Source organism: Lepidochelys olivacea, assembly GCF_965140295.1.
Source record: "Lepidochelys olivacea isolate rLepOli2 genome assembly, chromosome: 15".
Lineage (NCBI taxonomy): Eukaryota > Metazoa > Chordata > Testudines > Cheloniidae > Lepidochelys > Lepidochelys olivacea.
The window spans coordinates 13,275,252-13,290,279 of record NC_140425.1 but is presented as its reverse complement, the minus strand read 5'-3'; the positions used below and the strand labels follow the sequence as shown (position 1 = coordinate 13,290,279).

The window sequence follows — 15,028 nt, the reverse complement described above, 5'->3', positions numbered from 1 at the left end:
TAGCAACATCTCAAATTTAAATGGAAAGTAAATATCAAGTTGTTCGCATTAAAGAAAACCCAATGCAGAGAGCTGGGGATGTAACATTCAGGAGACCTTCTTTCTCCTTCACTCTCCCTGATTTTTCTTCCCAAACTGTCTTTTTCCTTTTTTGGTCCTCATTCTGTCTTTCTGTCCACCCTGTTTACTTTATTCTCCACCACCTCTCAGGGCAGCAATGTCTGATCCTTTTCAGATTCCCTTGTGCAAAAGATCTGATTTGATCTCTTGGAGGCAAGTTCTGAATTCCTCCAGCTTTGAACTGGAAACAAGTTCAAAGGAGATCCAGAGCTTTGAAGTGCTCAGGATCATTGCTCCAGTCCTTTCCATTGAAGACTACCAGACATCTTTCGCCGGTTTCAATGCACAGACTGGACCTGAGATAGGCAGAGAGCAGGGAAGGTAAGAGGAGCCCTAGCATGATTGTTTTCTGTTTGAACTTTGCTTGGTTTGCCTTAGCTTGGCCTATACAATCATATGCTGACATAAAAGGGGTGTTATAGCTTCATCTCAGGGCCCCTCAGCAACCAGCTCCCTGGGGGAAAGGGCTGGGCCTTTTACCTCTACATCTCCCTTTTTCCTCTTCAGAAAATATGCCCAGAAAATCTTATCTCAACCTCCCTCTTTCCTTGTGGAATTCTACCCTTTGCCCTAGAGGGAAAAATTGCTATACCTCCCCACAGGTAACAGCCCTTATCCTGACTCCTCATTATACATTGGCCGCATACCCCTCACCAATTGAAGTCTGCTCCTTCCCCTGTCCCCCACCAAAGACAATCTGTATTCTATCTTCTCCATAGGGAATAGCTAATAATTACCCCATAGCCTCCCCCCACAAATGAATTAATTTACTATTGACTTGATACTCCTCCTCCATCCAGTTCTGTCCTTTTGTGGAGTGAATTGAGGCATTTTCAAAAACACTTACATTATTTAGGATTGTGGGTCCCATGGAAGAGCAATGAGACTTGTACTTCTGAATCACTGAGGTACTCTTGAAAATCCCATCCCTTATCTCTCTTCTGGGATTCAGTGTAGTGGGTGAATGGCTGGCCCACTAGCTCCTCACTAAGGAAACCTCCCTATGTATTGCATTCTCCGTGTATTCTGTAGGGACAACGGGTAATGGACTCCAGCAAGTGAACTTAGAGCTATGTAGGGGGGCAAGTGCCTCCATACTGGATTTACTCAGTGTAATACAGTGGTTCACAAACTGCTCTGTAGGATCACTATTGTTTCACAGAGCACATACTAATGGTCTGCAGAAAAGTGACTGGTCACATTGTGCTTTTTCTCCTTGTTCCCAGGCAGTACAACAAAAGCACAGAAATACATTAAACCTTTTCCTGTGTTACTTTCCCATGTAAGCAAGTAAGTTATTGTGACCATGAACAGGAGGTGAAGTGTCCATGAGAGAATCTTTTGATTGAGATGTGATCTACAATAGTCTGAAAACTGCTGGTAACACACAAGGAGGTTTTGTCACTTTCATAGTGCCTCAGTTCACCCTGTGTATTTGAATACCACAAAATTGTGCACTCGGGTTTTTGAGCAACCTTGAATTTGCAAGCAGAGAAGCTCTGTTCTGCATGCTGTTGTGCTTGGTGAGTGAGGCTACTCTCCTTCCTTGTGCCCCAGCTGGTGGGAAGTGATTTCTATCATACACCATTTTTGTACTATGTATAATATGTCTTGACTTCTTACCACACCTCCAATCCTGTTCCTTTGTTGAGTGAATTGAGGCATTTTCAAAAACACCTACATTATTTAAGATTTATATATAATATAAATTATTATTATTATTCTAAGGACATGGCCCATCAGGCCTTCTTCTAGTAAAAGAAGGTTTCTTTCCTGAAGGGGCTTCTTAGTTGTTAGCTATTGCTTGCCTTATGGTTAAGACACAGAACCAGGTTCCAGAAGATCCTGGTTCTATTTCCAGCCCTTCCACCAACTTCCCATGTAACCATGGGTAAGGCAGTTAACCTCTCCGTGCCTTAGTTTCCTCATCTGTAAATGAGAATGTCTCATTCACAGTTTGTAAAGAGCTTTGAGATCCTCCATTAGAAAATGCTGAAGAAGTGCACAGCATTACTGTAAAAATGTGGTATAGAAATTAGTTTAGTGCTGAAACTGACAGGAACCACAGGGCAACTGGAAAGATGGGAAAGATCAGAAACCAGAGTTTATGCCAAGGTGAAGGGAGATGTGGAGGTGAAGGACCACACTGGATCCCCAACTCCTGGATAGGAATTCCCTCCAGTTGTGAAATTCTTTTTACCAGAGCAGAGTGGATGGAGTTTAATTCCTGCTTCATCCATTCATTAAAGAGGAGATAGAGCCAGGTGCTCTTTAGCTTCCATGGCTTTCTCTATGGAGAGACACCTGATAAATCATCAGAAGTTAATGATCAAAAAGCTTATCAGGGTCTTTTTGTTTATAAATTTATAAGACAAAAGAGAAATAATAAAGCCACTGGATAATTAGTAACTAGCCAGGGCCCGCCCGGTGCAACTGGAGCTCAAACTGCCCCAAGATCTCTACACAGGCTTAGGGAGAAGAGAGAGAGAGAGAGAAGGAGATGGATAAGAGCAATGTGAAAGAGAGACAGACAGGTAGACCTAGAAATAGGGTGATGAGAGACAGAGAGAAGTGTGTGTGTGTGTGTGGGGGGGGGGAATAGGAAAGGAGAATCTGAGGAAAACAGACATAGAACAGGGGAGTTGGAAACAGCAAGGATATAAGAAAGAGGGAGGGGGACAAAATGAAAAGGGAGAGAAGGAAAGGGGTTTATTGGATGGAAAAGAAGACTGAATTATGGGGAACATCTTTCCTCTCAGGTAAGTGTTGTTCCAGTGTATTTTATTCCTTTAGCTACTGTAATGTGATCAGCTCCAAATCTGCCCAGACTCTCTCTAGAGGTCAGGCAATAGAACCATCCCCTCTGAAATATTACAGTGAATATTAACCCTTTAAGTACTGTGCTATCTCTCTACCTTGGGGCTATTGCTGGGGTTTTGTGCATACTTTTTTTTATTATGTTTTGTATTAATATATCCTTTCCCCATTAAAAAGGAATGGCCGCAAAGCCGGTAAATCCTCTAACTGGAGTTTAATTTTCCCAAAAAAGATTGTGAGTAGCAGTTTGAGTCTCCAGAACACTGCAGTCACCCTGTGCCTCCTGTCTGCTCCTAATCTTGGAGAGTAGCTTCAGCACAGACAGATGAGATTTTGTGGCTAAGGATTTAATTGTGTTAGATGGATTTGAAGGGCGATACCCTGAAGTCCTTGCTCAGGCAGACCAGCCATTGGAATCCCTAGAATTCATGTTGCTGAGTTAGAATTGCAGGAGCACAATTCTCTTTCTGTCTATGTGCTTACTGGAGTGAAATGAGAGTGATTGGTTCAGGAAGCTCATATTTTTTTTGCTATTAAGAATAAATAATTGCATGTTTAAGGTAAGTCATACAACATTAGTCTATAGAATGCACACTCGTCTATATTCAGTGTTCATGATGGGAGATGGAGGATAGAAGCATTGGGTATGTTGACCTGGATTGCCAACCAATTTGGCCTGCAGTCCTTCATCTGAAATTCCCACTAAAAACAACGGGAATCTTATGTGCACAAAGACATGAAGATTAGGCTTTCTTAATTTGTCTCTGCTGACAAATACTTGACTTTACCTAAAGTCAGTAAAATAAAAATATACATCTCAATAAAAATGGCAAGAGAATTTAGGAGTATTTTCTCCTCCTATGGTGAGAATTCCCACACTACATGATGAAAGCTAATGTGATGGCTTCTTTTCTTATTTTTTTCTAATAACTAAAACGGTGGCTTCTGTAAAAACTGACGGACGGCTAAAGTGACAGAAGTTGTACAGCTCCCAGATTTTTCTGAAGTCCTTGTTTCCCAGATGATATTATCACTTTTAATATGTAATTGGGCCCCATGGCGCTTTGTGTGTGCGTATGTTTGAAATGTCATTGGAAGGAAACTGAACATTATTAAGGAACATGAACCTTGTCAGTTCAGTGAATTTTGGGTTTTGGGGGCTGGCATTGATGGGCAGAATCTGCACGCTTAGATCAACTGTGAACCCAAAGGTATTTCACGGAAGAGGTGAAGGAAAGAGAAATAAAGGAACGGAGAGCAAGAAGGGGAAAGGAAAACAATGTCCTTACTGTAATAGTCTCTCCACCACAGCCTTCTGGTGAGCAGCCTCCTCTGGACTCAGGTTTTCCAGCTCCTTCATTATTGGAGGGGTGAATTCCTCCCCATCGTCGGAGGTTTCCTCCTCGGACATCCTGGATTCTTCCATCCCATTGGGCAGATTGGGAATTTCAGCACAGGGTTCCCCTTTTTCTGCCTGGATGGCACTGATGGCACGCTGGCTTTCACTCTGGAGGGCATAGGGGTCCACTTCCCCGAGCGCTTTGATCAGGGTCTCCTTGGTTAGCCCTGACTCCAGCAGTGCTCCCAGCAGCTCCACCTGAAGATGACTCAGCTTAGAGACCATGGTCTTCAGTCTGGTGTCCCTTGGATTTGAGTTTCAGCACGTTCTGCCTTCAGCCTTCCCTACACCATGTTCCTGAGGTAACACGCCCGACTGTCAGCAGAGTGGGAATGGCATAGACTCCCGCCTTTGCACCCCCCAAAAAAACAAAATACAAAAATGAGCCACTTCAGACCCCCCACAACTGTCCTGAGCCAGTGCTGATAAAGGGACCCTTGACTATCTGTTTACATTGGAGCAGTGTAAATTCTCCAAGGTTCATATTTATCCGTGTGCTTAGCAAGTTACTGAACTTTGGACTTCAGCACTGCAGCAGCAGTTCACAAAGTGCAGCAAGGGGGGGAGGGGAAAAGGTAGGGCGGCAGAAGAGAAAAGGAATGGACAGAGAAAAAGCCAGGATGGGAGACCGATAGAAGAGAGAAATGGAAAGAAAACTGAATGAGAAAGTGAGAGTGGAGAAGTCTGACTGGTTCTTGCCCCTATTGGTTTAAGAGCAGGGTTAGGCTTGAGGAACCAGAAGCATGGGACTAAGCCCCACCAAAACCTTTGGGTTGGGAATTAGCGGCCTCAGTAGCTGGGCCAATCTCTGTGCACCACACCCCAGGCATCCAGTATGACCTCTGGATTTATTCTAATACTCTCAAAGGGCTCCCATTGACTTCAGTGGGACAGGCTGAGGCACTAAATGACTGCTGAGCCAGTTCCCCACATTGACACTTACCTGTCCCCATTTCTCTTCATTGTAACCTACTGCCTTTATTATTCATTGGGTGCGTGCTCACACTGTGTACTCAGATTATAAAGGAGACATGGGGCCTGCCCCCACGCAATTTACAATCTAAGTAGACAAACAAAATAAACATGCAAGCTGTGTTCTGGGTATTGATGATGTACCTACAACTGCTCCTCCTTTCCCTATGAGTGTCACCCACAGTGACTTCATTTATCAACACCATAGTTCCACCCCTATTGATACTAGTCTGCTTAAGGGATCTACTCCCAACTATTGGATGTCTTTTTAAAAGATATGCACTAGTTAATCCCAAAAGGTATGGGCTTGATGCAGGAATCACTTGGTCAAATTCTCTGGTCACTGTTGTATAGGAAGTCAGATTAGATGTTGTTAATGGTTACTTTTCACCTTAACACCTGTGAATGAATGTATCTACTCTGATTGGCAAACAGAAGGCATAATTAAAATTATCAATTTGTAATAGTCTGATCTCTAACTCCCAATACTGATTTTATATTTTGTGCCATCTTGACCGGGAATGGATGATTGTTTCCCTGGTGGGATCAGAGAGGGTAGGATTTTAACCAGAATGGGGGTCTTTGTAGATTCTCTCCCCCACATTTGTCCCCCTTTTATATGCTCCCCTCTAAGGCCCAAGCTGAGGAGGGCTGGATGGAGCTCCCACCACAGCCCAAGGACTGACCAAAGGTGATGCTGCGGAGTGACCTGGGGCACTCGCTTCCCTTTGGTGGCTTCCCAAGCCTCACTCTGTAGAGGTTCAATTGCATATTGAGCCAGCAAAGGACAAAGCTCCTTTTCAAAATGGATCCCCATTATGACAACACAACAAGCAGGCCCAGTTCTAGGGATGGGCAAGGAAGGTGTTTGCCCTTACTGGCAAGTTCTAACGGTTTTGGTGGTATTTTTTCTCTCCACTTGGCTGATTGGCTGTCTGTTTTTCTTTGGTGGTTTTTTGTTTTCTTTGGCCACAATAGGGGGCACTAAAAACATTTTCTGCCCTGGCCAGCAATACTCCCAGGGCCGCTTCTGACAACAAATCATCAGTGGATCGCTGGGTCAGCCCTTCAGCAGGGATTTTCACTAATAGTTTGCCTTTGTTTCAGATGACGTCTGCTCCAGAAAGCACCTCCACTCCTTGGCACAGGGCAGAATACACAAGTAAAGTTAACATGGCTGACCAGGTCCTGGAACCCAGCCTCAGCCTGGTTAAAGGCACAGCATACTGTAGTCTGAGCCCCAATTGTAAGTTTGGAAAGCTTCTGTTGTAATTACAAAACCCAGTTGTGATGCATGTAGCTATGAAACTGCAATCCCCTCGTTTTCTGTGTGTTGCATCTTTATGTCTCAAGGACCTCTGCGTGCAGAGACAACAGCCATAGTGTTCCCAGAGTTGCTGCAGCATGTTGCAAAAGAGATGCATGTACACTGTGCTCTTTACTGCTGTTCTTTCATGTGGTGTTTTCTTTAAACTAAAATCAATCATTTAGACTGAAAATGTATTTTTTATTTTAAGAATGTTTGTATTTGTTGTCTCAAACATACAACAAAATAAAGAGCAGATTGGACAACGTCTAGACAAAGAGAGTTCACATTCCGATCAAACAACTGTGGGTGGAAAACTTTAGAGGGAAACATTTAAAGTTTCTGTCTGGTCTAAGGTGCTCCTCAGTATTTAGGGAAAAATAGAAAAGTAATTTATTTATTTTTTTAAATGACAGTTCTGATTTGGAGTGTAGGTTAATGGTGCATGCATTCTCTTTGTGTATAGAAATATATAACACTCATTAAAAGGACACTTTCAGGTTAAAAATGATGTGTTTCCTACCCTGGGTTACATTTTTAGATAAAATCAGAAATAATTTCATAGAGTTTAAGGTCAAAAGGGACCTAGTCTGACCTGTATATCACAGGCCACCAACACCATGAAATCCAAATGAGACCTAAAGTATTAGGATCCACAGAAGACTAGGAAGGACCAAGGTACACCATTACTCAAGGCCCTTGTAATGGCAGGGAAATGATTACATGAGATATATCCAGATAAGCCTGGCAAGTGACTGACATGCTGCAGAGGACGGTGAAAAACCTCCAGGGTCACTGCCAATTTGACAGGTGGGAAAATTCCTTCCCAACCCCATATATGGCAATCAGTTAGACCTTGAGCATATGAGCAAGAATCAGTCACCCAAACACTTGAGAAAGAGAATGCTTGGAGTTGGTGCCACCTCAGAATCCTGGCCCACCCCACCGATGTCTCATCTCCAGCCAGGGTCATCCCTGATGCCTCAAAGGAAAGAGACAACAAAATTCTCACAGAATACATTGGGGGCACAATTCCTTCCTGATCTCCGTCGGTTGCCAGGTGAAACCCAGACGCATGAGATTTAGGAACATATGACATAAACCAGAAGTGAGACCTACTTCCACCATCAAAAGCAATCCTATCATACAGTTCTCATAAATTTGTCCAGCTCTCCCTTAAAATTAATTAAGTTGTTTGCACCAACTCCTATTGAGAGGCTGTTCCAGAACCTCATCCTTCTGATGGTTAGAAACCCCCTTTTAATTTTCACCCTGAATTTGTTCATGGCCAGTTTTATATCCATTTGTTCTTGTTCTGATTTGCAAAAAAGTAAATAATGAACTTAGACTAGTCAAGTTCATATTTGTTTCCTATAATTTCACTTTCTGGTTCATCTATATTACAAAGATGCTGAAAAGGAATCTTATTCTTTAAAATAAACTTTATTCTTTGCAGCAATAATAATAAAAATAACCTTGGAAATATTTTTATTGTTAGGTTTTGTAAAAATGAACTTTTTCTCATCACAAGTTTGGGCTCTGTTTTGACCTACCAATACCCCTTTTCATATAAATAGAAAATTATTTCCTGGGCAATTAAAATATAATAGTAAATTTCACTTCTGTTTGTTAGTTTCACTTTCAGACCCTTATGCACTATCACAGTGTTGTAATGTCTGGGCTGCAGTCACTGCAGAGGAAGATTTAAATCCAAACAAACTCATTCTACTGTTCTTTTTTTTTTTATATCATTTATATCAATATTAAATTTAGTAAAACTTACTTTAAAACCACAAAACCCCAAATTCTAGACTTAATTTGACCTGACACTTTTCCTTTCAAAAAAGGAATTTGGAATAATGCTAGGAAGGCCCCAGGGTGGACGGAGATTCTGGGACTGCCTCATGTCATTATAAGAATCTTGCTCCCTGACTGCATTTTTATAGAATCATAGAATATCAGGGTTGGAAGGGACCTCAGGAGGTCATCTAGTCCAGCCCCCTGCTCAAAACAGGACCAATCCCCAATTTTTGCCCCAAATCCCTAAATGACCCCCTCAAGGACTGAACTCACAACCCTGGGTTTAGCAGGCCAATGTTCAAACCACTGGGTTATCCCTTCCTCCTACACTAAAACAGATTATTCTATATCTCGGTCTCATTCTTACTAAAGTTAAAAAAAACAACAACCTTCAGGTTCCATATTCATGGTATGTGGGAATAAACTGAGGAATCTCTCTTCCAAATGGCTTTATTATGGTGCAGCCAAGTCACAGGAGCCCAAGTTCCAGTCATCATCAGCGTTTGGCAATTGTAGGGAGTTCAAGGTTTTGAAAAATGATACATGACAGGGATCAGATGCCTTCATTTGTGGACCTCAAAGTGATTTACAAACATCAGTGAATTAAGTATCACAATTACATACCCTGAGAAGGTAGATGAATTAAAATAATTATATAGCATTTTTCATTTGCAGAGCTTAAATTGCTTTATGATGTAGGTATTTTGCAGATGGAAACCAAGGTACCAAAAGGTTAAGTGACTTTTCCAGGGTCACGTAGGAAACATGTTGCAGAGCCACGAATAGAGGCCAGCTCTCCAAGCCTGAACTACAAGATCATCCTCCTTCCTGTCATTTGGGACTCCTCGGAGTTCAGACGCTTAAAAAAAATCTGAATTGACACTGACCATAAAAAGATTGCTGCTCATGTTGGGGACTTGAAGTCTTGTGTGACACTGTCCAATGACCTGCTCTGGCTGAGGTTTGGAGCAGAGCTGGTTGGGTCTTGAGAAAGCCATCTCCACTTTTTATTCATCAAAGCAAAGGTAATTGTGACTCACAGTCTTTAAATGTGCAGGAGATAGCAAAGGAATAAAGAGTAAGCAATAACTTGGGGAAACACCCTATTTTCTGGTGAAAAAAGGTGATGAGCTACCTCTCTGAATGGCTACCATGGACAGAGCACAATCCTGGGAGATTGTGTGTGGGAGGATTCCAGACAGCACAACTTGGGGTACAGCTCACATTTCCCATGGACAGATACGATTATCACAGTTGCGTCCATTTGGTCAGTTTAGGTGGGAATTACTGTAGCAATTAGCACCTCTTAGCAAACTTCACACATGCAGCATTTATCAGTTTGGATGTAGATTGACACAAACTAGGAGCAAAGTGTAAACTGGCCATCTGCATTTTTGCCACTACTGAGAGCCTCTGAAGGGGTATAATAGTCCCACACAACCTTATTAAACCTTTCACAGATAATGCAATTGCATTCTATATTTTCGTGAAGAGGGGAAGGTTAATTTTACAGTGATTGAGACCAATTTTTTAAAAATACATCTGGGATTTATGTTCCCAAATCCTGCTCTATATCATCATACTGTGAAGATTGCGGCTTCCCATTTGATTGTGAATTATTCTATTTAGTTATATTTAAGACATTAACATTTTTCTGTCACACTTGTAAAGTGCCTAGTGTAGTATTATGTTTTTCTTTATTTTTTTAGAGTTTGCTCTTCTGTTAGTGTAGTGTAATGAACTCACTATTCTGTGCAGCATAGCGAATTATCTTCTGTATTACACAGCAGCGTTCCTTGAATTGAGTACTTTGGGCACAAACGTACCTGTCCAGGAAGTGCCCCCATTTCTTCTGAACACCACCTAAACTTAGACACGTTTGATTTCTTAGTTGCTTCTTGGGAAGAGCCCGCTCTTGAAAAGAGGAGCCAACATCTGGACTCATTACTGAAAGACACAAGTGAGGAAGATAATATCCAATAATCTTTCTATAAAACCACAGGATATAGCTTCTTGATGCACTCAGAAACCATCTCCCAGCTAGTTCTGGTCCCCCTTGCAAGCTCCAGACATGGAAAATTTCAGAATGGCTGCATCTGAAAGCCAGTTGGAACCAAAGGATTTACTACTTTTAATCTTTCAGAGGTGCCTATTGTAAACTCCAGATGCCTGGACAAATAATTAAAAAAAAAAATCGAAGGGTAAACATTCTTAATATAAAAACGTTACTGCCTAAAAGCTGTTTCCCCACACAATCCATCAAATCACAGATAAACCGATAAAAAGTTCAGAACCCCTAAACTAATACCCTGCCTCAAATCCTCCCTTCCTGAATAACCCAAGAGAAAAGATGAGCTTTGCAACATGTCCTACAGTTGAAAAACTGGCTCTATCAGATGCAAAGCAAGAGGGCAGGGAGAAAATGTTTCATTGACAACCTCACCAGCAGTGCTCTTCCTTTTAAATTAAGAGTTTGCTAGATTTTCTCTGATTATTGCAACTGGTGCAGTATCCCATGAGGACGTTATAGTTGTGGCATAGGTTAAAGGAGGAGGCTGAAGTGCTTTACCCAGTTAGGTTACAGTCCTACTACTAGAACAAGAACTAAAATGTACAGTGGCACAAATTTGGACAGCAGAGATTCTTGTGACTTAATGGCATAGCACCTGGCAGCTTTTGCCATTATAATGAATATTTGCATAATAAGGACTTGTTTTTGCTGCATCAATGTTCTTGTTTAATATAAATGTTCAGTGTTTGCGGACTTCCTTATCTGAAATCACTAACTTACTGAGTTGTGAATTACTTGATTAATTTAGGCTGTAATGTGAACTAAGTTACCATGCCTCATATGATGTTTGCAGCTCTACTAGTGAAAGGAAGCGTTTAAGATTCATAGGCTCAAAATGACACCTGTCTTTTTTTCTTATATCTGTTTTCAACATCCATTTTATTGTTTTTTAATGTCTATTTTTTGTGCAAAATTAATCACTACTATTTTCCTCCCAATTATGAATAAATGTAGTCACAGCAGCCCACTGCTGAAGATGAACCCTTCAGTGACAAAATAATATAGGTAACCCTACAATAATAAAGAAGTTTGCTCAATCCAGTGCTCATAAGCAACTTTACATTAACAAATCAGTGTGAATGCATAAAGGAGAAATAAATCAAGAAGGAAGCAGATTTTAGGTTTAACCTTCAATATGTATTTTTTTAAGGGTGAGAGAAAAAAAATGACATTGCCTTTCTAAAGTTCTGTGCATGTTACTTTCAGCTAATAATTAATAATCTCCTTCACTTCCTCCCAAACAGTGGATAGGACAGTGCACTGCATTGGAGTTGTCTTACAGTGTTTAAATTGCTGGCATTTCCTGACAGACTTTTGGACCAAGGTGCATCTCCTGTATCTTGAATGAGGCATTCTATTCTACTGAATAATAATACTCTACTTTTGATTAACCATTCTAGTATTGTTGCTATTGTCAAGAATATTTAATAAAGTAGTTAACTGCAGATTAGCAATAAATGCCATGACATGAAAGTACCATGTGGGGGTGCTATATAGGTATTATTCTTATTTTAGAGCTGTTGGCCTGAATTCTGCTCTTTACAGCCATCTACTCCTAAATCAGAAGGTTGCTTGAACAGAATTGAGAGCAAATTCAGGCCCATAACATCTGATTTGTTCTGTCAACAACATAAATTGTAACCATTGTATTGAATTACATCCATCGTACTCAACTATTCCTCTTATACGTGCTGATAAATAAACATTGCAGTTTTCTATGGCAAAGTCTGCCCCTGATTTATCCACATCATGGCTCCAAGGAACATCTGGGGAAGGAACAAACACATATCTTCCTATAATAAAGAGACCACCAGACGGAGCCCATATAGTTCCATTAATGTAACAGCCACAGTGACATTAGCAAGGGAAAAACAGGACAATAGTTCCTTTAATAATCATTTACTATTTTACTACATCTCTAGCTGAGTGTGTCAGTACTTTACTGGCATGAATTAATTTAACTTCACTATCCTTCCTCTTCCCAGATAGGGAAGCTGCCCTCCTCCTCCTAATCCCCCTTTTACAGTGAAAAGGAGCTATTATAAGTGCAAAGGATGATGATTATGATGATTTGTGCCCTGGGAGCTCACTCTTAATTAACAGGTTTCAGAGTAACAGCCGTATTAGTCTGTATTCGCAAAAAGAAAAGGAGTACTTGTGGCACCTTAGAGACTAACCAATTTATTTGAGCATAAGCTTTCGTGAGCTACAGCTCACTTAATCGGATGCATACTGTGGAAAGTACAGAAGCTAAATTAATTGTATCCAATTTGCAAATGAATTCCAATTCAACAATCTCTCGCTGGAGTCTGGTTTTGAAGTTTTTCTTTTGTAATATCGCAACTTTCATGTCTGTAATCGCGTGACCAGAGAGATTGAAGTGTTCTCCAACTGGTTTATGAATGTTATAATTCTTGACATCTGATTTGTGTCCATTTATTCTTTTACGTAGAGACTGTCCAGTTTGACCAATGTACATGGCAGAGGGGCATTGCTGGAAATGGCCCAACTTGATTATCATACACATTGTAAGGAGAGTGATCACTTTAGATAAGCTAAGAGTGGGGTGTGGGGGGAAAGAAAACCTTTTGTAGCGGTAAATGCCCATTTTTTCATGGTTTGTGTGTATAAAAAGATCTTCTGTACTTTCCACAGTATGCATCCGATGAAGTGAGCTGTAGCTCACGAAAGCTTATGCTCAAATAAATTGGTTAGTCTCTAAGGTGCCACAAGTACTCCTTTTCTTAATTAACATGTGGGATTGTGAGAAATCCTGGATAACGTTTGGTTGTTTGTTTTTTTTTACAGGGTTACATGTCAGCTGTTCGTGCAAACTGTGAACACCTCACTAGATGGAAGGGGTACCAAAATACATGATTATGAAGGGATTATGATGGGAAATTAGTTTGTAGTAGAGCAGGAGAATAAACAGCTAATTTTTGGTAGGTACCGAACCTGGAGCCTTGTCCTCAGCAGAGCAATGTCTTGCCTCTTTAATTCCCTTCACCACATGGTGCAGGGAGCAGTTAAGATCAAGAAAACAGGTGTTTGATGCCCTTCCCTGACAATCCATTTTTCTAGGGAAATAGTTGAAGATCTAACGGACATGTAAAATTAGACTGGACAAAGAATGGAGAAAGTATGTCATAGGGAATGACCCTGCACTGGCCTGAGGGAGATGGAGGGGATGAACTACAAGTCTCATTTATCTCAAGTTTCCTCTCTCTCTTGAGGAGGATGTGCATGCAAATATGCCATCCTTTCATTCTTTGACCTGCCTGGATAAACAAAGGTAGGAGCACAATCTTAAACCATCTACATTGTGGAGATTCATATTAAGATCTTGAATGCAGAAGAACCCATTGCAGTTCTGAGATAAATTCTAAGACTGGATTTCTGATTTTTGCCTTCTTTCCCTGCTCATTTCCATCCTCTCTTCTCCCCCCAAACCTCCACAGAGCTGACAACCATTCCTGTAATGTCTCTGTTTGCAAGGTGGTCATTTCACACTAGGCCCTCCGCTCTTATCTCTCTATTTCCATCAGTGAGGAATCAAGACTGGGTTTGTTAGACTGACACCTGATAAAAGCCAAGCTTTTTAGGTGATGGGGGAGGGCTCTGTGCTGTCAGTGGTGCTATCTGATTCCCCTCTACCATCAGTTCTCTCCCATGCTGTTACCTTACTGTGCCCTGGGAGCTACTTATGCAAACAGGGACAAAGAAGGATCTTATTTGTTTGCTACCAGCACTGAAATGGCTCTGACAGGTCTAGGCACTACAGCAGTCTGTGTTCAAGATGTGGTACAGTGCCGTGCAGCTCTCCAAGAGCGACTGTAATGTCAGACTCTGATATCACTGAAACTCAGAGTAAAGCTCTCCATCTCTTTCAGGTCTGAGGAGATTCTGTGAAAGAGAGATATAGGATAAGAAAATAATCTGGGGAATGCAAGCAATGCCCCACCCCACACTGCTAAGAGTGTGTGCGTGCTGGATCTGCAGAAAGGAATACATCTGCCCTGTGAACTGTTCTCATTGTTACTGTGTAATGCTGCTGGAGCATGCCTGCAAAATCGTCATGAATGTTTACTAGCCTAGGCACAAACTCTACTTGCCTGCTTTTACCATGCTGCTTCTGAAAATCTAATGATACGTTAATTGCCCGTCAGGTAAAATCACCTGTGCTTCAAACTAGGATGGTAAGTAGAAAGAAAAGGAGGCACCTTGTGGCACCTTAGAGACTAACAAATTTATTTGAGCAGAAGCTTTCGTGAGCTACAGCTCACTTCAGGTAAGTAGAGTTTTTCAAGACTGTACAATTAGAAACCATTGCAGCATGGGTAGTCAGTATGCATGCTGCTGTTGTATGGATACCAGAATTATTGTTTTATGCCCCAGTCCCAGAAGAGTCCAGGAAACTAATCTGAAGAACTGAAAAGTACTTGAAGTATTGATTTACACTCCCCTCGGATAGTGGAAGAGAGCAGAAGATTATGCTCTACTTGCATGTAAAGACTTGTGAAAATAAATTGTTTGAACAAACTGA

General features: G+C 41.3%; 1 protein-coding gene and 1 long non-coding RNA gene across 4 annotated transcripts in view; one reads left to right on the top strand and one right to left on the bottom strand.

The window, feature by feature from the left end:
- Positions 1–5,071, bottom strand: part of HNF1A (HNF1 homeobox A) — a 19,176-nt gene extending 14,105 nt beyond the window's left edge. Inside the window, exon 1 of one of the 2 annotated variants that reach the window (XM_084648999.1) lies at positions 4,227–5,071. In XM_084648999.1, coding sequence (XP_084505125.1) covers positions 4,227–4,561 — 335 coding nt within the window. In that variant the 5' untranslated portion in view covers positions 4,562–5,071. The remainder of the gene's footprint in view (positions 1–4,226) is intronic. The other variant, XM_084649000.1, reaches the window with a different exon arrangement.
- LOC311531552 lies at positions 56–15,028 on the top strand. 2 transcript variants are annotated; one of them, XR_014714237.1, is made up of 3 exons: positions 56–441; positions 6,416–6,554; positions 13,294–15,028. It is a non-coding gene; the product is annotated as an uncharacterized lncRNA (long non-coding RNA). The 2 variants fall into 2 exon arrangements; XR_014714238.1 differs by lacking the exon at positions 13,294–15,028 and having other exon boundaries at positions 6,416–6,882.